The sequence below is a fragment of the Phoenix dactylifera genome, chromosome 1, assembly GCF_009389715.1.
Source record: "Phoenix dactylifera cultivar Barhee BC4 chromosome 1, palm_55x_up_171113_PBpolish2nd_filt_p, whole genome shotgun sequence".
Lineage (NCBI taxonomy): Eukaryota > Viridiplantae > Streptophyta > Magnoliopsida > Arecales > Arecaceae > Phoenix > Phoenix dactylifera.
Window position 1 is genome coordinate 5,741,187 of NC_052392.1, and position 21,517 is coordinate 5,762,703.

Genomic DNA, 21,517 nt, shown 5'->3' on the forward strand with positions numbered 1-21,517 from the left:
GTTTCAATACTCAAATTTTCTTTTGAGATGGAATAAAATTTAGTTGGCGTAGACAACTTCATAATAGAAGGTTGACAACAGCTCTATGGACCGTCCTATCTCTCTGGATGCATATTAACACCCCAGTTTGCCCAAATATTTCTCTACCTTCCATTCTTATATATATATATATAATGATTTTTTTTAATTTTTATCCTCTATCATCTCTCTTAATTTAATTTTACCTGACACCATACCCTCTCTTCCAATTCTTTCCGACAATGGTAATGACGTTTTAGAAAGGAAGTGCCATCAGCTTCGCGGGACTTACCCCCCCCCCTCCCGCGTTCCCCTTCGGTAAGTTCATTAGTGTGGTAATTAGAAGACAGCATCATGGTACCATTAATCAAGGAAGCAGGTATTGATGATTAGTAGAAAATCTTGATCAAACCAAGACAGCTGATTTTTTTTTCCTCTTATAATTCTGTTTTCCTATTTTTCCCATTTTCCGAATCTCATATATTTTATTTATTATGTATTTTTAACGTTTAGGAATTTTTATTTTGTATGATTTTTTTCACACATTCAATTTTATATAACTATTTATACATTTAAATACTTCAGCTTGTATTTTTCCTTTATGTTAATTAAATTAAATTTTATTTTTCTTATTTAAAATTTTCATTGTAACTTCGTTTTTGATTCTTGTGCTCTAATTTATGTTTTTGTTTTATTTTTTTATGTTTTTACCACTTTAATTTATAAATTTCATTTCTTTTTATGCTTTAAACAATTATATCTTTATTATTTTAATTTAATTGTTCATTGCACTATGGATATGGATTTTGTAAAGTTGTCTTTTAGTTATTTTTTGTTTTTCTCACAAAGCAGTAAGCAATTCAAATTTATTCTATTTTCTGTTTTATATTTATGGTGACTTGATACACAGGTGCGGACTCTTCAAAACACACAATTTCGATTAGATATTTTAGGCCTTTTAAATCATGTCAAATGGCCTACAATTTTATTTTTTCAACCACTAACATTGTATTTGTTGTTGGGTGTAGAGAGTTTTCTTTCCATCTTATATGTATTATAACTCCCTCCTTAATTATATATCATGATATATATATATATATATATATATATATATATATATATATATATATATATATATATATATATATATATATATATATATATATTACCATATATGTCGCCTCCGCATGCCCATGGCCAATGCTCCATGGTGCACACCTAACAAGCATTTTGAGTTAGGATCCTTGTGGAGTTCGAGATTGGACTGGATGTTGGGTCCTGAAAGCCTGCTTTTTTTTTTTTTTTTTTTAACATCGGCGGCTCACATCAGACGGGTGTGGATATAGTTAACAAAATCAAAAAACAAAATGCTGCGCAAAGTATAGGCACAGCCCCGTGGTTTAGCCAGGAGAAACTTCTAGAGTGATGAGCCGTGAAGAAAGCAACTCAGTTTGCAGCACCGTTCTTCTTCCGATATACGTGCGTAGTTTGGTAAGAGTCGGCCTCTTTGAGTGCTCTAAGCTCAAAGCTTACCTTTGTTCAAAGTTGTAGCAAAACAGGTCACAGTGGAAATAGGGGGTTAGACATGGATCTAAACTTGAGCAATGGCATGTCGAAACCTATGGAAACTGCCGGAATAAGGCAGAAACCTGGTACCAAAATTTCCCAATGATGGGAATGTACAAACAACGAGAGATGAAATAGGCTAAAGATAACCAAGAACTACAAAAGAAACAAAACAAGCGCCAACGCAGACAGTGTGTCGAGCACAATAAAGACACAACCATGCAACAATGAGATTTACGTGGAAAACTCTTTTCGAGGGAGAATCCATTCCACGGGTTAGGATGAGAGAATCAACTACGAAACCAAATTAGTATGATCACCCAAAACTTTGCCGTACACGAATTCTTACATACTCCTTCCGTTTAAGATCTGACGTCCTCGTCAGGCTAAGCGTTCAAATTCATTCAAATCTAATCACAAGTCTATGATCAGCCCATTATCAACCCAAATTAGGTCGTGTTGTAGTATCCTTAGTCCACATAAATTATGGGCCGAGTTTGCTCTGATACCATTTGTAACAACTTAAGAGCTCACCCAAGATGACTAGCTGAAAGATATTATTTGGATTTCTTAATCTTACATAAGTACCCAAGATCTATCCAGCGAATAACCGATGCGGAACTAAATATACGCTCGTATGAGTTCTCATAGTAATAGCTCTCCTCAAAGTTCTCTTCTAGCTTAGATACAACAGTTCTTCTCTCTTCCTCCTTATCAAAGTCCTAGAGGGCCCCAATCTCCCCTCTATTCTCTCTCTCTCTCTCTCTCTCTCTCTCTCTCTTAATGTCTCTTCCACCCAATGTGGGAGCCATCTCATGTCAAAGTGACGAAACTCCTCTTAGATTGACCCATGGAACCTCCTTACGAGCTAGAACCATGGTAAAGATGATGGAAAAACTGCATCTTAGCAGGGTTTACTGCTTCCGGAAGAGATGTAAAAATTGCACCTTCGGCGTGTTTTCTTGCTTTCTTTGCAATTGGTTGCTATTATAACTTATCCACTTTCCCTTAGGATTCATTCACTGAAATATACCATGCTTTATGTGGAGGCTGCTCGTTTCTCCCTCTCCCTTTTCTTCTTCTTGAGAGTGTGGATTGGGTTTTGAGATCTGAGGAAAGGGGGGCAGCCATAGTCTGAAACAATTATAGGCCATGATGGCACTTTAATGGATTTTATTTGGCTATACCTCTTGATTTTATTTGGCTATACAGCTTTATAAGCCTTTATTCTTTATAAACAATGTTCCATAACTGCCATAACTAGCATGTGCTGATTTTTGTAAGATCACTAGAGACTTTCCGTAATTTCTGTTATAACTCTCAATGTTTCATTATTAGCCTTCACAATGTTTAACTAAATATTTAAATGATAGAAACGTTCTATGTTTTTAATATTTGAACCTAAGTATTTGTATTCTTTCATTTGGGATGGAGCAACTGCTTCCAAATCACTGTTGAAACCTGTCTCTAAACCCGCTTTTTAAGTGTTCTCTTATTAAAATTTTGAATAAATTACAAAAACATTTCTAAAATTAGGAGTAAATTATACTTACACCTAATAATATGAAAAATCTATGCTTACCTCGCGAAGATTTATTTTTATCCAATACTTCAACCCATAACTTAACAAAATGTTAGTCAAACTATTAACTTCTAATGGGCCCAAATGCCACGCCAGAAAAAAAATTAAAAATAACCAAAATAATCTTACAAAACCCTCTCGGAGGTTTATGTTTATTACACTTACACCTAATATTTTTGTAAAAACCTATACTTACATCAATTTAAATTGACAATGTTAGTGAAACTATTTATTTGTTGTAAAAAGTCAAAATTTTCACTATAAGAAAATAAGGCTTTTCTTTCACTTTTTCAACTCTCGAAACTCTTCGAAGTATTATATTTTCAAGAGTCTTCTTCTCTTTGAGATTAAGCATCTAGAGGTTCTTTTCTATTACACCAACCCATCACAAGTGTCCCTTTACGATGAGCGATCAACGACAAGCTTCCTTCCCAACCGACATCTGACGATGAGCATCCCTCCCAACCAGTTTTGTCCTCCTGATCAAGTTTTGCTTTTGCTTTTCCACCCATCATATCATAGAGATCAAGGATGCTAGTGTATTATTTGCCAATTTTGAGTTCTACTTGTCAAATGTCGTAGACATAATTTCTTAACATTGTCGCTGTGAATAAGAATTCCTATATCCATATATGGAATTACAATAACTTTGGCAGCTTATCATCAAAAGAATCCAAATCAATATGTACGTGAGAACTTTCTTTTTGGAGAGTGCATCAGTTGTGGTTCCATAGCCTGGCTTGGACCATGGACAAGCTGACTCAAGCGATAAAACTCTAGATGTTAGTTTCCTGCAGCAAAAAATTTAAGAGGCATCTACTTACTTGAGAGATTTAGATTGCTTTTTCTTTAGCACATGACTCTTTTATAATAATTCATCAAGATTAATCTCAGACCCATGGCTCCTTGTGTGGATGTTACATCATTTAAGGCTAGTTTGGTCATTTTATAATTTTTGTTTTTCTGACGTGACATTTAGGTTCCATTTAAGTTAATAGTTTGGCTAACACTGTCTAAAGTTATAAGTTAAAGTGTTGGATAAAAACAAACCTAAGGAGAATAAGCATACATGTGTCAAACTATTGAATGTAAGTATAATTTATCTCTAATCTTATGTGCTTTTTATAATTTACTTATCACTTAGGGGCAATTTCGATTTTTTATATGAGGTAAACGAATTCACTAACACAGGTATAAATATAGATTTAGATTTTATAAACTAGTGGGTACAAGTATAATAAATATAAATCTTAAGGGGAGTTTTTGTAATTTATTTTAATTTTTTTTTTTCCGACATGCTTTTCCGTACCTAAAGCTGATCACGGCTAAAGTGCCGTCCAGGCCAGCCCGAAATTTACCGGGCTTTTCCCCTAAAATTAGGCCCCTAGGACGGGCCTGGGCAAAAATAAAGGCCTAACCAGAAGATCGGCCGGGACTGGGAAAGTTCAAAGATAACCCGATCCGTTCCGGCCCGGCCCGTATATATATAAAGTACATACACACTACACGGTTTCCCACATCAGGCCACAGAAATCCCAACTCTAACCTCTCCTCTTGGTAGCCGCCGCCTCCTCTCCTTGGTCTACTCTCTCCGCTCGTTCAGGCACCGGCCTGCGCCTCTCCGCAGCCATCTCTCTTTCTTCCGTGGCTTATTTCACGCGCCTCTGCTCGTTCTTTAAGTTCTTGTGTTTGGTAAGGGACTATTGTTTCTTGGTTTTGATTTTTTTTTTGAAGATTATTTGGGATTGGATACATTTGTAGGAAAATCTGTTTTTTTTGGGCTTAATCGTATGTGATTTCAATCGTTTTCCCGAGCTTGCGTCGATGGCTCGGGATCTACAAAGAGAGGGGTGAGAGAAAAGAGCAATCTGCTGTTTAAATCCTTGGCTTATTTCTCTTTCATTTTTTTCCCGGAAGGGGTTTGATTTCTTGGCCCGCTTCGAGACATGTTTCAGGTTGTTTTTGTTTTCTCTTGGATATCTCCTTTTTTTTTTTTTTTTTTTAACCTCTGTTTTGAGGCAGTCTTCACTGTTCCCTTTTTAATGATCGGAGACACGGGATCCTAAGTTTTATTCTTAGGATGTATGGTTCGGGGCTCAGGAACTTGATGCTTGTTTCCTGAGCTCGTTTTATCGAAAAAAAGAGAGAAGTTTCTCCAATAAGCCTGATTCTATTTGAGACGGGAACAAAGTCACGTTTTTTTTAAAAAAAATAGAATGCAAATCAAAACTTCAAGTTGGGAGGGAGCATTGGCAATCTCAGATGTATCATCCCGGGTTTTGATCAGCTCTACTCATACCCACACCCGGCATGCTTCCGGTAACCAAGGTTTAAAATAATATGATAGGTCTATCTAACTGATATGTTAGATGTATATGAATGTAACTTCATTTTAAATATTAGTACTAAAACATTTAAATGATATGATAACATATGAACATTAAAAACAATATGTCTCCCTTTGTAAGTCTTATGTTGAAATTATTGACCAGTTTTCCTAAGGTGCTTGAAAGAAAATTGAAAAACAAACACAATAAAAATGATGCAGGAAGGTGTAATCAGTATAACAAACGCGAGGATGTTGAAATAGATTGGTAGTACTACAAAAGTTGGAGATAGTGATTGTTGGTATTCAGGAAGAGTACCAGTCTCACTAGTTGAAGCTAGAATGTTGGATACTAGTTTTCTTGGTCCTGTGATGTGCAACAAAAGCTATGAAAAAAAATGAAGGAAAAGGAGGCAGGATGAAGGATGTTGAAGCAGTTGTACATTGATGAATTATAATGGCAATTGTATAATGAGATGCATATCGTTGACCTCTAATTAGGAAGGCAACACTTCTGGTATTTTTATTATTACAAAGAAACCAATCAAGAATTATTTATAGAAAAAGAAATCAGCGTAATAAGATGACTTAAAATTTCAGCTATTGATAGACTTCTATCCTAGTAAATAGCTAAAAATATTTGCAATGCATAGACACCAATAACTACACCTAGAAAGTAGTGATCTTAAAGTTAGCTTAACAACTACATATTCTATCTGTTGCATTGAAGTTAATAACTGATATAACATGAAATATATTGTGTTTATCATATGATCATGATAAGAATCATTCTTTCACTATTTTTGGCATCATGATTTGAATCCCCTCACATTTATGTTAGGCAATACCATGGTCATCAAAGTGAACTTGCTTATGTCAATATTATCACATCTTAGTATAACTATCTAAACGATCAGAATGGATTGGGCATCTTTCAATATAGTTTCTCTCCCTCTCTGCTTATGCTTATGTATGCCTTTATTGTTTTCCTTTTTCTTTGTTATAGTTATAATAAGAATGGGTTAATAGGAACCGTGGATAAGCAACTCTACTAGCATAGATAACATGATATGTTATAGAGAGTTAATAACGATACTTATTGTAACCTAGTAGGACTGATAATTATTTAACAATTCTTTCATGCTTGACACAGATTTTTATTCATAGTCTCATATGATTTACTGTAAAACAAATTATTTATGCATGATCTATTTTTAATATTAATATTTTCACCAGGCATTGGCCTTAGGTATGTTCTTGTTCTTAGATGCTTATTTAATTGAAAAAAATTAACACTATCTCCTTAGGTGCTTTTATGGGTGAACGAGATTTGGTTGATCAAGATAAGCTGATATTAAGGGGTTTGCAGTTTCATGGATTTCATGGGGTGAAACCAGAGGAAAAGAAGCTAGGTCAGAAGTTTGTGGTGGATGTTGATGCCTGGTTGGATTTAAGTGAAGCTGGTAAAAGTGACAATTTGTCTGATACAGTCAGCTATACTGAAATTTACAGGTAATTGTTATTTTTCGCTTCATTTTTTTGGAGTTTAAAACTCTGTACTTCCTGAATAAGTGGAAATGTTGCTTCTTATGGAGTGAAATAAGAAGTATGAAAGAATGCCCTTCACTGAAAATCATGAGCTAAGAATATGAAAATTTTGATCTATTATTTAATTGAAAACTTAAATAGACATCACAACAAAATTAGCACCCAACCATATCAAGTGGCCAAGGACAGGCTTTGCTTGTCACAGATTGCAGAACAGCCCGTGTAGCCAGTGCTACTGGCCAGGTTGATATAGCAATCGACCTTGATAAATGATTGGGTTGTTTCTTTTCTCAAGTTTTACCCTTTGGGTCCTTTATGGTTATTTTTTGATGCCCAATTGTTGATAAGGTGTGATAACCAGAAAGATATGATAATATTGATTAGTTTATGTGATCACTGATGTCCTCTGTTGGACCTTCTATGCTAAGACTGTAATAGATTCAAAATAGTGAGTGCTAAAGTTGGCATAGCTGCAGCTCTATTGCAAAGTTGTTGCTTGCTCGATCTGGGAATGGACAGCCATGCTAGTTCTGATCATGTGGTTTAATCTTGGTTTTCCAAGACTGTATATCGTCGTGCCCAGCTCATATTCAGTCAGTTAAAAATCCCATTTAAATGTGATTTTTAATTTTAGTTTCTAAAAGAGGGAAATAATTTTAATTAAGGAGGAGTTCTGATATACCTGCAGCTTTAGATTGCCATCTGTTCATAAATCAGTCATCAGTGTACTTCAAGAAAGCATGGATACTTCAAATTTCATGCTTTCTCCATATTCAGATGTGATGCTTGTCAGACACAGCTCGAATAGGTGTTGGATTCTTATTTTGAGTATCCTATTATTTTTTTAAGCTCTAGATACTTCTTGGTTAGACCTCTGGAATACCTCTTGGATTCCTCCAAGGATGAAGTGAAGGATGCTTTGTCTGTTTAAATAATGAAATTTTACCTTTTGAACTATGGATGGTTTATTTTAGAGATTGTGATGCTGATGTTACTGTATGTAGTATGGTTTATTGTCTGTGAAGTTGGATGACAACTAAATGATGGAGTTTGTGGGTTTTTGTTATTATATTAACTATTTGCTATGGTATTTTGGATAATTTATTATGCTTTATGATTGCTTTTTTACATGATAGTACGCATTTACTATCATATCCTTGTCATACTGCATCCTACTTTTTCAAGATTTGGTGTATTGACAATCATTGTTGTGTTGTCTCTGTAGCTTGAAAACTTGGGTGGGCGTGCCAAAGAATTAGAGATGGGTACTAATATAACACCTAGTATGGGTTTATAGTCGAGAACCTGAATGCAACATCTGTACCTTAACCATCAAATATGGGTTCCAGTTGACATCAGATAGCTGCCTAGTTGGTTATTGGTGGATGGTGGATAAGTCGAGTTTGAGTGAACTTGGGAACTGCTAGCTTTTGGTGTGAAGGAACCCAAAAAAATGAGTTTCCCTGGCGCTCCAAAAGTTAAGTTTTTGATATCCACCCAAATGGCGTGGAAGTGGCACTTCCAAATACTTGCACCTCATTACTAATTCATACTACAATTGCAAAAGTCCAAAAGAGTAGACTTTATCCACAAACAAACAGTTGAGGTGGTCTATGGCTCCTTGATAAACCACTCTTTGTACTGGACTTTTGAACTGTTTTTCACGTACCTCCAACCAAACAGGCCCTAGATTGTTGGGACAACTGTATCTTGTTAGTTCACCTACAAGACATGGATCATCTAATCTTTAATAAATCTTTATTGTCTCAAATAGGATAGAAGTACTCTTGCTCTGGCATTTGCCTTAGTTATTCTATGATATTTCTGTAAGATTTTCTTTGGGTATATCAAGCCTCACAGCTGACTTTTGATGATAGAGCATTTTCCCTCAAAGAAGTTTGCTAGGACATGTTTGACTAGATTAGAGGGCTTGAGAGGAAGAACCTTCCCAAATTTGTTCCACCTGACCTTTGATGGCTCATTGATACCAGGAGCAAGTTAGCTTCACACGGAAAGTGTGTAATATGGACTTACAAATCATGATTAGACAGGAAAAAGTTCCTTCAAGCGAGCCTGAAAGCTGCCGGCTGTTGCCATCTACTTTGTAGTCACTGATGACATATCAGTCTGATTCAATCTAGATGTACTTAAGCCACATTTTGTGCTTCGTGGACATCTCTACTATGTGCCCTTGTAGCCATTGCCTATTGGATCCTGCATATATCATTGCAAGATTTAACTACTAATACCTGATTCACCTTTGTGGTTGAAGTTCTGAATTAGTCTTGACCCAACCTGTGAAGGAAAACATCTCTTTAACTATAGGCTACTGTTTGATCAGGGCTTCACTTTATTGAGATGTACCAAACATCTTCAGCTTGGCATATGATCATGTCCGCAGTATCTCTCTTCTTTCATTGGTTTCTGCAGAAGAACTCTGCATTTGATAACACCAAATACTCCGATATGCATTTTTTCCCTTAAGTCCATGCTAGAGATACTAATACAAAATTCATTCTTATTTATACTCCCTTGAAAGCTGACGTCTAGTAGTTGGGTTAAGGGTGGGTTGTTATGGTAATTCTCATTCATGCTTCTTTGGGTGCTTGATTAATTCAGTCAGTTTAGTCTGGATTCATGTTTTCTACAAATGATATTTTTTCAACCCCCTTTGCTGGCGTATCAATTTCTAAAACGTTAACAGTCTCTTATGCTTTGCTCACTTGTACATTTTCATACAGATAAATTCCTCTTCTTTCTAATGAAACATGAAGAATATCTAATTGGAACTACATGAGCACAACTATGGTTTGCGATATGTATCTCGTATCAAGATAGTTCTTGCCTTTTTTTTTCGCTTTTTATCACTGTACTGCCCGAGATTGGGTGGTCTGGGTCGGTACAATATGGTACACATCCCAGTTTTGGGTGTGTCACTCTGTTTGGACCAGTATTGTGCCGTTTTGACTCATATACTAAATCAAATCTCTATACCATACCGGTACGATACAGTTGGTGTAGGTCGGTACGATAGACCTTGACTACTACTCTCTATATAAATGAGTCAAAAGAAATAGAAAAATGCCAATAGCATGAAATTAAAATAGAGCATGTTTCATGTGTATAAAAATAGAAATAACAAAAAAGTAAAATGCCAAGGTGGTAGCCCAGTTGGAACGGGGCGTTTGCTTCCAACCAAGTGGTTCCAGGTTCGAAACGCACGGGCGTCGATTAAATTCGGGGACCGGATGCCCCACGCCTGGACACGGGGTCTTAAAGCGCTACTGGTCGGCTGGTCGGCTGGTAGGTGCCAGGTGTGACGTACTCACACGGAGGGTCGGGTCGGATAACTGAGCCGGCCCACGGGTGGGAAGGGTATGAGTAAAATAGGTCGGGGTGCCCAACACACGACTCGGTCTACCCGCATCGAACATTCTCCTGGCGGGGTGGGGGCCCAGTGGTCGGGGCTGCTACGCGGGGGTGGGCTTGTCCCTTCCTCCCCCCTTCCCCTTTTGTTTTAGCAAAAAAAAAAAAAAAAAGTAATTAAAATAGAGCATGTTTAATTGTTGATCCAGGAGGAAGCTATTTGTATGTTTACAAATGATTTATTGTTGGTTGATGAGATAAGGTTGTAGGTGAGCATGAAGCTGGAACTATTCTAGAAAATAATTATACAAAAAGTTAACAAGATTTAAATGAAAAAGTGCTTTAAGTGCTACGTCCATGATGTCTGCTTAAATTTTTTAGTACTAGGTACAATTCCAGTACACTCTTTACTTTTTTTTTTTCTATATTAAGGTTATTCTTGCTTATATAGTTCCTTTTTAAAGCGAACAAAGAATGTAGCTTAACATTTCCCTTGAACCGTCAGTGTGTTTCAATTTCATATACAAGTGCCAAAGAACCTCGTCAACTGAGTGATGCACTGAAACATTTGATCTGGTTTTGCAAAGTTGTTAACACTACTGAAAACAAAGAAAGAGAACCTAAGCTGATAGTATGAGTTGCCCGTAGTTGACGAATTTTTGCATTAGCATGCTCCATGAAGCTTGGCTCTAAATTTGTTATCCGAAAAATTCATTTGGTCCTTGATTGTCGTATGGTTGATGTGCAGGATTGTTAGAGATGTTGTGGAGGGTCCATCTCAGAATCTTTTGGAGTCAGTAGCTCATCTAATTGCAAATACCACATTGCTGAAGTTTCCACAGATATCTGCTGTCCGAGTCAAGGTCGGGAAACCTCATGTTGCTGTCCATGGAACTATTGATTACTTGGGTGTAGAGATACTCAGATACAAAAAGAATGAGAAACCTGAGTCAATGTAAGCTGCTGTATGGGACATAATTTATGTCTGAGCAACCTCTTGGTTTAAGAAGCTTTCCCATGTAAACAAGCTGTCTTTTGAGCTATGTAAAAGTAATCAAATTTCTTCTCCTTGTTTAAATTGTCCATGAAATTTCATGACGTCAATCAAAAAAAAATGAGACATTTGGTTGGTAGTTGGAGATCATATTTGATATTGTTTCAGTGTGCGATAAAAATTGCGATGCCTTTTGTGGTATCGCATGCAAGAGAATATGAGCATAATTCAGATGGTGTTGCCCTAGATCCTACAGTGACATGTATAATTTGCCTCTTGGAGCTGTGAGATGATTCGACTACCAAACCTTAATTTCAGCTGGCCATGCCTGCCACTACTACCATAATCCCTTCCTGGAGAAAAGCACATGAAACACCAGGATCTTGCTTGGTTGATGCCTTTCGGTGGGCGATCATCCGAAGGATTGCCCTATGGATCTCCTCCTGTTAAAAATTTCCAAGAAGGTTGTCTCTGCATCTGCATTGCCCACAATTAAAACAACATCAACGTGGAGCACGTCCCAATGCACGGGGTTTTCAGAGAGCCTACATAAGGTTAGTTTTATCGCAGTTCTATCTCATATGCAGAAAGACTATTTCTTACTTTAAATTTGTGACATACAAGTTATAGTTTATATTATCTATATATTTATCTCGATTTTTTTATTTAATTATCCATCACATAAATGGCAGCAAAACTGAAAAAAATAATTCAGAAAAAGTGCATATGTATCATGATAAACGATATAAATTTTTAAGTAAATAATAGATAATAGTTGTTTATTATCATTTTATATGTATTGTATGTGTAACTAGAGCCAAAATTATTATTAGTATTGCTCTAAACGCTATGTGCCCGGTCTACCGATGCACAGAACCGTGACAGGATACGAGTTATTTTTGCTCCTTCACAATGTTCCAACAAGCGTGGAGCAAGGGAAAAATCTGTACAGTGTTTGAAAGCAAAGTGGCCGCCTGATACGTATCCGCCTAGAAAAAGGCGATAACCAGCGCAGAAGCTCATCAATTCACGTGAAGCCCAGCCAGCATTAAAGAGAACGCGGACTAAGAACTGGTTAAAAAAAAAAAAACGGTGGGTCTAGCACACGTGGTGCAGAGGCAGCGTTCGGTTAAAAGCGTGTGCTTTAAATATTTTAGTCATTATTTTTGTTATTTTAATAGCTTTTTCAATTTGTACTATGGAGTTGATTTGTACTATAAATTTTAAATGAATTGGACTTGGTCCCAATACTAGGCAGCAGTTCAATTCCCAGCCGGCTGGACCCAAAATTATAAGTTTTGGTCTCGATACGAACTCAAGATACCCTATTCTCGATATTGGACTCCATACTGATACCATTTTATTACCGTATGGTATGCTATGCTCCGTATCGTCTGGTTCGGTATGATATGGTCTATCTTGGTCAGGTTCGATGTAGTTCTATCTGAGTCACACTCAAGTAGCGCTGCTTTGGATGTGCTTAGAGTACATACCTCTATGGAGTTGGAACTGGGCCGGACCGGTTTGGATCTCTATACAGCTTGGGCCCAACTTGGATAGTATTTTTTTTTTTGTAAAGGAGAAGGTGGGCCAGGTCCAGCTCAAAGTTAGGCTTGAGTCGAAATCTTTTGAGGCTGATCCAAAACCCAGCTTGAAGGTAGCCCGGCCTAATAGGCCTTGATCCAGCCCAGGCTTAGTTCCAACCCTAGAGCTGTAAGCAATTTGCTCGTGTTCATACCATATTAGGAGCTGAGCGAATCCATCTGCAACTCTACGTGCAGTCGGGCTTGCACTACACCGTGCGCCTTTGACCCTGAAATCCACTGTATCATAAATCGTGACCACATGATTATATGATGAGATTGCTAAAAATGACTCATTAGATCACAGCTATGTTTATCGGATGGCGAGGTAGTTGGGGTTTGATAGGTTCTCAATGTGAACTAGGCCTAGCATAGCCAATCAGCAACTTCCATATCAACTATTGAACTGAGTAGTAGGTGATCTTTGGTGTTTTGATCATACATGTATTTGGATGATCAGAAATGACTGCATCTTCCAGAGTAATCTTGGAATTCTTTAATGATACTTACAAGAGCCACCATCCAAGCCCAATAGCATATCCAAGTAGCTGCATCAAAAGGATTTTTGACGGCCAGGAAAGACTCACATATGATTATTTCACTTGAGAATCATCATCTTTTAGTTTTCTCAAAATAAATTTTGATGGTAGCGTTCAAAACAAGAGAGAGTTGGGCGGACCAAGTTTTGTTATTAGAAGCATTAGTGGTGCACTAGTTGCAGCAAGTGGTGTTTGTTCATTCGGTACTATAGTTTTTATAGCAGAATTGCGTGTTGCGTGTGAAGGTTTGGAATATGCAGTAAACATTCTGAAAGCTTCTCACATTATATTTGAAGATAACTTTTTGATGGTTGTTCGGTGGCTCTCTGATTTATCATTTTTAAAGACTAATTCCCATCCTCTACGGTAGGATTTTTGGAGAATGAGGGCTAATTTATAGGTGACATGTATCTATAGAGAAGTTACTAGTGTTGCAGACTCGATGACGACATATGTGGTTTGTCACATAGGGGCTATCTTATAGATTACTATGTCGAATATTTCTTTTAGGCAATTTATTTTTCGATTGCCGTAGACGTGTTTACAATAGCTTGGTATAATAAATCCGACTTTGCCTAAAAAAAGTTGGTGCAGAGAGGATGGTTGAATATTTTACCGTACCACACCATGATTAGTAGTAGTGGTGCAAATAAGCCAGGCGAGTTGCTTGAGCTCGACTTGGGTCCAAGCTTGACTTGACTCGACTATTACGAGCTCGAATAGATCAAACAATCTTTCGAGTAGCAAAATATTTGGCTCGAAGGTTTACAATCATAGTCTAGTATATATTTTTATAATAATATTATATTTTATTTATTATATATATATTATTAATTAAATATTTTAAAATATATTATTATGTTATATTTTGTTTTGACTCTCTTTTTTTTAATTACGACAGAAGCTTGAATTTGAGCTCAAATATAGCTCGATCGTTCTCGAGTCAAGTATTGAACTTCAGTATTTTGAATTAAGTCGAACTCAAATCTTTAACTAGTTAATTCGGCTCGGCTTGGTTGCTCTCTGAGCAGAGAATCTTTTCATTATTTATCTTTCTCTTGATTTTTGCATAGGAGCAGTCTTTGACCATCTAGATTGTAGTAATGAATGGTATTGCAACCATGCCGAGAATTTTTCAAACGAGAAAAAAAAAGTTTGAAGAAGCGGTCTCATCCTCAGTCCTCACAGTCCAATGACCTTAATGACCCTTTCATGGACTGCTCTGAAATTGAGAAGTTCTAAGAGGCCATGTCATGGATCAAGGGCAGGAATAAGCTCCATTACCATCAATTCTGAGATTGAATACTTCATCACCGGAGGAATACTATCGCCATGATTCTTTTTGCAAGATGATTACAATTTAATATTGAAAATTGAAAGTGCAATCCCATCTATTCTGCCATATAAACCGGAAGGCATATCTACATGAGAGAAGGCACTTCCATTATTGTCATTTCATAACCAGCTTCTAGAATAATTTATTGACCATGTGCATCCCAAGCGCTTCACTAATTTGACCTTCTATCAAAGTATTAATGATGAATTATTCCACAGACATGAATTTTTTTTTTTAATGTAATATGAATACATCTAATAAAATTATAAAATAACAAAGCCTAAAGTGCTCTAAGCAGCTTAAATTAAATGATTTGATTCATATTTTATTTAAATATATATATATTTAAAAATTACATAGCAAGAAATATTTATAACAATTTTCATTTTATGATTATATTTTATATTTTATTTACAAATTTTTGGTGGGAAGACAAAGTCGACCTTGAAATTGGGAAAGTCAAGAAAAAAACTGTGTTCAACTATTTGCGAAAAAAGATTGCTTATAAAAAAGGGAAAAAAAATTAACAATAACAAAGAAGTAGATCACCGTGGGCCCCAATCTGTATCACATCACCTCCGGTGATCGGGTAACCGTGTACTAATCAAACCTCTCCTTTATTATTATTATTTTTTTAATTGGAAGGAGAAAAACTCGGGGTTGGTCCGGCTACGAATTCTCCAAGGAACCGCGTCTTTTTTATTCCGACCCGACCTGTTGACCTCCCTCAATCTCTCTCTATTTCGCCGCCGGCCAAGGAAGAGTGCTTCTTGCCCCCTTCTCTCTGTCTCCTTCCTATCTCCTTCTCTTTTCACACTAACGAGAGAGAGAGAGAGAGAGTAGTTTAATAGACCGAGAGGAGAAGAGGAGGAGGAGGAGATTCGAAGCCTTTTCGACAGGAAAAATCCCTCCTTTTTGTTGTTGTTTATAGAAGGATTGGAGGCAAGGGATCTCGTCTCAGATCTCAATTCTCTCGCTTGGAGCCTGTTTGCTCTCTTGCTTGTTCTTAGGGTTGTTTTAGTGTGGTGGGATGATGAATAATTCGGGCGCTTCGGCGGCCGGGTCGAGCTCGGGATCGGGGGAAGGGCAGGCCCCCAGAAGGAATTCCAAGAGGCCCAAGTGTAATCTCTCGTCAAAATCTCTTTTTTTGGCTTATTTTTTGTAGAAATTTTTATGATTATTTGGGTTTTGACCCCTTTCTTGCAGGCGGGGTTTTCTCGAGATCTTGTTTTGGATGCTTTTGATCCATCATTATCACCTTCTTTTTGGGGTTTTTTTTATGACTTTCCTTTTTTTTTGTTGAGATTTTTGGTATCGCTAATCTTGGATATGAACTTCTGGAAAAAAAAGCCCCCATCCTCCCCTCCTTTTTTTGTTTTCAAATGGTTATGTTTTCGAGATTTTTAGATCTCTCATCGCTTTTTGTGGATTAGCTTGAGTTTTTCTGATTAAATCAGATAATTTTCCGAGCTCCTATTCTTTTGGTGCTAGATATGTTGGTTTAATCTTTCGACTTGAAAAAAAAATTGCTTTTTTTTCTCCTTCTGGTTACCTGCTTTTTATCCGTTCCCAAGTTGCAACAATAACTAAGACCTGTTGTTTGCTTTTCCTTTGTGCTCAGATTCGAGGTTTACACAGCAAGAACTTCCAGCTTGCAAGCCGATCCTCACTCCCCGATGGGTAAGTTCTGCTGAGCTTACTTTTTTATGACTTTGGAACATGTTATTGGGTATTCAATGTAGCTTATAGATGGGACAGACGTATCTGACAGCTGCCATACCATCTTTTTGCAGGTGATCTCGGTATTTACACTTGTTGGCATCATCTTTGTCCCCATTGGCCTCGTTTCGCTCATGGCTTCCCGTGATGTATGCTGAATTTATTTTGTTTTAGCTCTTTGATATCCAAGTGGCAACAAAAATTGTTTTTGTTGTTATATAGAGTCTGTTTCTTATATGAATATGCTTCTTTCCTTAAAATAGGTTGTGGAAATTGTCGATCGGTATGACAGTGCATGCGTACCACCGAACATGACTGATGATAAGGTTGCCTACGCTCAGAATGCAGCAATAGATAAAACTTGCACCAGAATTCTTAAGGTAATGAGATCTCTTAATATGCGAAATCTGTAGTTCTGAAAAAATATAGCAGGTATAATGGGCCATAGGCTGTGAATTGCTTCACTTATTGCATGGATTTTTTTTTTGTTTATTAATTTATAAGATCATGTATACAGAGAGTATCTAGTAGAAAATTATTTCTTCAAAATTTGAACACTATGAAAGGGAAACAGCTGTTTCTTGCAGGTGCCCAAGGATATGGATCAACCTATTTATGTGTACTATCAGCTTGATAACTTCTACCAGAATCATAGGAGGTACGCATAAAAGCCATTGTTAAGCTAAGATGAATAATTTCTCTTTTAAAAGGTGTATTCGTGAAATGGTAAAGAGGGTGGGCGTAGGCGCAACAGTAAGGCTGCTCTATTGTGACCTGGGTGTCAATGGATTCGAAACATGAAAACAGCCTCCCCACATGTGGGAATAAGGCTGTGTACATCTGTTCCTCTCCATACCCTACAATAGCAGGAGCGCACTAGGATGCTTTTTTATTTATGAAACAATAAACGATCAATACATTATATTGTTTGCTTTTTGACATAGACTCCATGTCTCAAAACGAATTACAATTCTTCAAATATTGATATCGGTGTTATTTAAATCCAAGGAGAATTGTTCCTCAGGGGTAACTTACATTATTGGTTTAATAGTTTTTGTATCACACCATATCTACAGCAGTTCTTTAGATATTCCGCAAAGATGTAATCTAGAGCGGTGCTTTAGATACTTAACAAAGAAAATGTATGTATTAGGTGCGATGATGCTGATTATATTTCTGCTTAACTGGCTGATGAATTTTAAATTCAGGTATGTGAAGAGCCGAAATGATGAACAGTTGATGTCTGCTAAGAAGGCAAATGATTCTAGTGGTTGTGATCCTGAAGCGACTACAGGAAATGGTACTATTGTTCCTTGTGGCCTCATAGCCTGGAGTTTGTTTAATGATACTTACAGCTTCATCCATGGCAATAAAAATATAACGGTGAATAAGCACAACATTTCCTGGAAGAGCGACAGAGACCACAAGTTTGGAAAGGATGTCTATCCTAAGAACTTCCAGAATGGAGCTCTAATAGGTGGTGCAAAACTTGATCCAAAAAAATCTGTAAGTCTCTTTTTTTATTTATTTTCCTTGTTATATTTTATACGATTTAGCTAAAACAGTGTCATTGTGAGGAAACATATATACAGGTTGTGTTTAAGACCACTGAAGTTCTCCAGCATCTCTATAGAGAGGCCATTGCTACCATGTTTGTTAATCTTGAAGGATGAATAATGGAAATGCTGGACATCTTCAGTAGCTTCATTATTTCTTCGTCATTCTAGTTAATTGCAAAAGTCCTCTCTCCCGTCTTAAGGCTTTTTGTAATTTCCTGTTGTTTTTGCTACCTTAAATCTTTTTGCCCTGATAAGCAAAACCTCTCTGTTGATTTCCCATGTTTCTATCGGTTTTGTCTTGCCCTTCCTTAGGTCTTCTTACTACTAAATATATCTGTTGATTATATGCTATTATTGATCCTTCTATGTTTCCTACATGAACAGTTAAGCGAGCAGGAGGACCTCATTGTTTGGATGCGTACTGCAGCCCTTCCAACATTCAGAAAGTTGTATGGGAGGATAGAAGTGGACCTTAAAGCTAATGATACCATAACGGTGACGTTAAAGAACAATTACAACACTTACAGTTTCAATGGTAAAAAGAAACTGGTTCTTTCTACCACAAGCTGGCTTGGAGGAAAGAATGACTTCCTTGGCATTGCATATCTCACTGTTGGAGGATTATGCTTCTTTCTGGCAACTGCATTCACTGTTGTATACTTGGTAAAACCAAGGTGAGTACTTTTATAGATGCGCATCAGCAACAACAAGTATTAAGAAGAAACTTTATCTGACATTTGAATGCCATCTTTGCCATTATGATTAAAAATGGTTTGGTCGATCTCATCCAGAGTACTTAAAAGAAAACCATCTTTTTGGTAACACACTTTCTCACTATGCACTTTTGACACACTTATATTTGGATAAATAAGTTTATTTATTAAAGCATATCCGTTATGATCAAGTGTTAAAAGGTAACAAATAACTGTACTATTAGATGAACCTTTGTTTCCATAAAGTGCAATGTGATGACAAGATTTTTGAAAGATCTTTATAGATGCAGAAGCTTTAATATTGACAGGCCCTTTTTTTAAACACATCTTTAATAATCCAGAGATACTGCATTAAATCATTCATGACTCTATAAAGAGCACTTGGTAAACGTAGTTGATACAATATTAGTTCTAGAAAAGAAATGCATATCAACTGTTGATTCATGAATGACTAAACTAATACCATTCAAGTCGGGATATCCCTGTTCTAGGGAGGAGGCAATAAACCCTGGAGAGGTATCTAATTCCTGTAGAAGTTTGCCTAAAATTTGCTTATGTAGCTGATTTTTGGCCTCATTGTTTGATGAGAGAACCAAACCTCAGGTGGGTGAGTATGAGATTAAGCTAAATAAGGCAATTCTCTATCTTGTGGGATGCCATATCTAAGAAGTGCTACTTTTTAAGGTGGCGTCTTTTAATCAAAACTTAAGCTCGGTGTTGAAAGGTTGTTTGATAAAATCAGAAATCCTTTCAAAATTTGATTTTAACCAATGATGGTATTTGGAATGAGGTGAAATCTGTGGATCATTCGTGTTAGAGTGAAGTTCATTTACATGTATAAATGTCAAAATGAGGTATTGGTGGACTGTCATACAATCTGCATATTCGTATCATATCGAAACCTGTTTGAAGTTGTAGCATATCTCTTTCAAGGTTTACTTGCTTCCTCCTAGACAAGTTTTGAGTTACTCGAGATGATAACATGAATTGTACTGAGGTTGTTTCTTTATGATGTACGTTGGCAATAAAGTTCTATCTAGTCTCAAGCTATATTATTTTTAACTATCAAAAGAGTTAAACATACTTTAATTTCTTTACAAATGATGTATGATGGCTTATTTAATGTGCATAATTAAAATACAATGTAGGTTCTCTTTTCTCTGTTCTCTTACCACATTGTTAATGTTTCGTTCGTGCTTTTGTAGCCAATTGTTGATGTCTTATTTTTGTACTTGCACCACATAGCATGCCTAGCATCCATATATTCTTAACATGTCAGTCAAGGTTTAAAATATTGCCTGGTTCATGTTGTGCTGACACCCAAAACAGCTATCTTAGTGCTTTAGTGGCTGCTCAGATCTCTATCTTGCTTAACCCTTCAAGTGGTGCCTGCTTTATTACTTAGCTGCTTTTTAATCTGCTGGGTTGTTTAGATGTTTGCTTTGCTTTTATCTGCATAAGCACTTAAATGATTGGCTGGCACTTTTTTTTTAAAAAAAATTTATTTTGAATATAGAAAATATATTTGACTATTAGTTTGAAGGATTAAAATAATATATCCTACACATTTTCTAAGGTGATCTAACCTACACATTTTCTAAGGTGATCTAACAACTGTAATTTTTTTTCCCTGTAATGTTGTTTTCTTTCATGTCATTGCATGCTAGAACCTCTTTCATGTCAATACACCTAAATATGCTAAAGATGAGAGGAAAAACAAAAACTTTTGCTTTCTTTGCACCGACCATAATCAAGCTGGTTTGGTAGCTGTATAGGTTAAGGAAGGTTATTTTTCTCTTTCTTAACTTCTTAGATTTTATCTTATTATCTTTAAATGTTTTCCCCTTTATTATTTTTATACTCAATGATCGCAATCAAAACATTTTTATATTCTTCTCTGTACTACTACGACTCCATATCTATTACTACTCATCTTCTCCGGTTCTCTTATAGAATCGATAGTAAGTTGAGCCCATAAAATGAACGTATAAAGTCCTATTAGGTAAGTGTGTGGATAATTATTTTTAATCATCATCTGATGTCAAATGAACATTTTTTAGTGCGAACACGCCAAAATCAATGCCATATTTTCCATTGCCGTCCTTGACTTCATTCCCCTAAATGTTGCAGGAAACTTGGTGATCCTTCTTATTTGTCATGGAACAGAAATCCTCAAGGCCATTAATGTCTCAGATTTGTGATATTATCGGACGCCCTACCTCATATTTTGAAACCATGTACTCTGATCCACGAACGATGTATATGAGTTACTTATGGGCATTTGTGCTTCCAAGTGGGAAATGGATTTGTGTGGAAACCTAGTTTTCACTAGATGCATGTATAATTAGCTTAAAGAATTCATACATCTTCATTCTTTCAGTGCCAAAATTATCATTCTAGAAGTCCAGATGTCCATCTTAATGAGGATATGGTTGTTCGATATTAGAGGGAGAACAAGTTCCTCTATCATACCAACTCAAATACTGGCTTGGTTTTTCATCCATCAGTTCTTCTAGAGCCATAGCTCAAGAATCATGCGTACAGTGTTCTCATTCTTCAGAGTGGAAAACAAGTCCGCCAATCCTCCCAGGAAGGCTTGCAGATCTCAAACATCCTGGTTGCAGGTTTTTCGCCTATCAGCACCAATAAACCTAGCCTCGTTAAAACA

At 36.5% G+C, this 21,517-nt stretch overlaps 2 protein-coding genes across 2 annotated transcripts; both read left to right on the forward strand.

Annotated features, from left to right (window-relative positions):
- The first annotated feature begins 4,676 nt into the window (after positions 1-4,676).
- LOC103721450 (dihydroneopterin aldolase 2-like) lies at positions 4,677-11,550 on the forward strand. The gene is made up of 3 exons (XM_008811666.3): positions 4,677-4,858; positions 6,800-7,004; positions 11,155-11,550. Exons 2-3 carry the CDS (start codon positions 6,808-6,810, stop codon positions 11,363-11,365), a joined length of 408 nt encoding a protein of 135 aa, XP_008809888.1. The 5' UTR covers positions 4,677-4,858; positions 6,800-6,807; the 3' UTR covers positions 11,366-11,550.
- Positions 11,551-15,539: 3,989 nt separating this feature from the next.
- LOC103721449 (ALA-interacting subunit 3-like) lies at positions 15,540-21,251 on the forward strand. Its single transcript, XM_008811665.3, has 8 exons — positions 15,540-15,979; positions 16,480-16,538; positions 16,652-16,726; positions 16,841-16,957; positions 17,165-17,235; positions 17,786-18,083; positions 18,521-18,810; positions 20,980-21,251. Exons 1-8 carry the CDS (start codon positions 15,889-15,891, stop codon positions 21,032-21,034), a joined length of 1,056 nt encoding a protein of 351 aa, XP_008809887.2. The 5' UTR covers positions 15,540-15,888; the 3' UTR covers positions 21,035-21,251.
- Positions 21,252-21,517: the final 266 nt, after the last annotated feature.

Bases quoted from the DNA above. Each gene is read 5' to 3' on its own strand.
- LOC103721449 (XM_008811665.3), top strand. From the start codon at position 15,889: ATGATGAATAATTCGGGCGCTTCGGCGGCCGGGTCGAGCTCGGGATCG. The intron at 16,539-16,651 runs GTAAGTTCTGCT...ATCTTTTTGCAG, and splicing joins CGATCCTCACTCCCCGATGG to GTGATCTCGGTATTTACACT. The intron at 18,084-18,520 runs GTAAGTCTCTTT...CTACATGAACAG, and splicing joins AACTTGATCCAAAAAAATCT to TTAAGCGAGCAGGAGGACCT.
- LOC103721450 (XM_008811666.3), top strand. From the start codon at position 6,808: ATGGGTGAACGAGATTTGGTTGATCAAGATAAGCTGATATTAAGGGGT. The intron at 7,005-11,154 runs GTAATTGTTATT...GTTGATGTGCAG, and splicing joins AGCTATACTGAAATTTACAG to GATTGTTAGAGATGTTGTGG.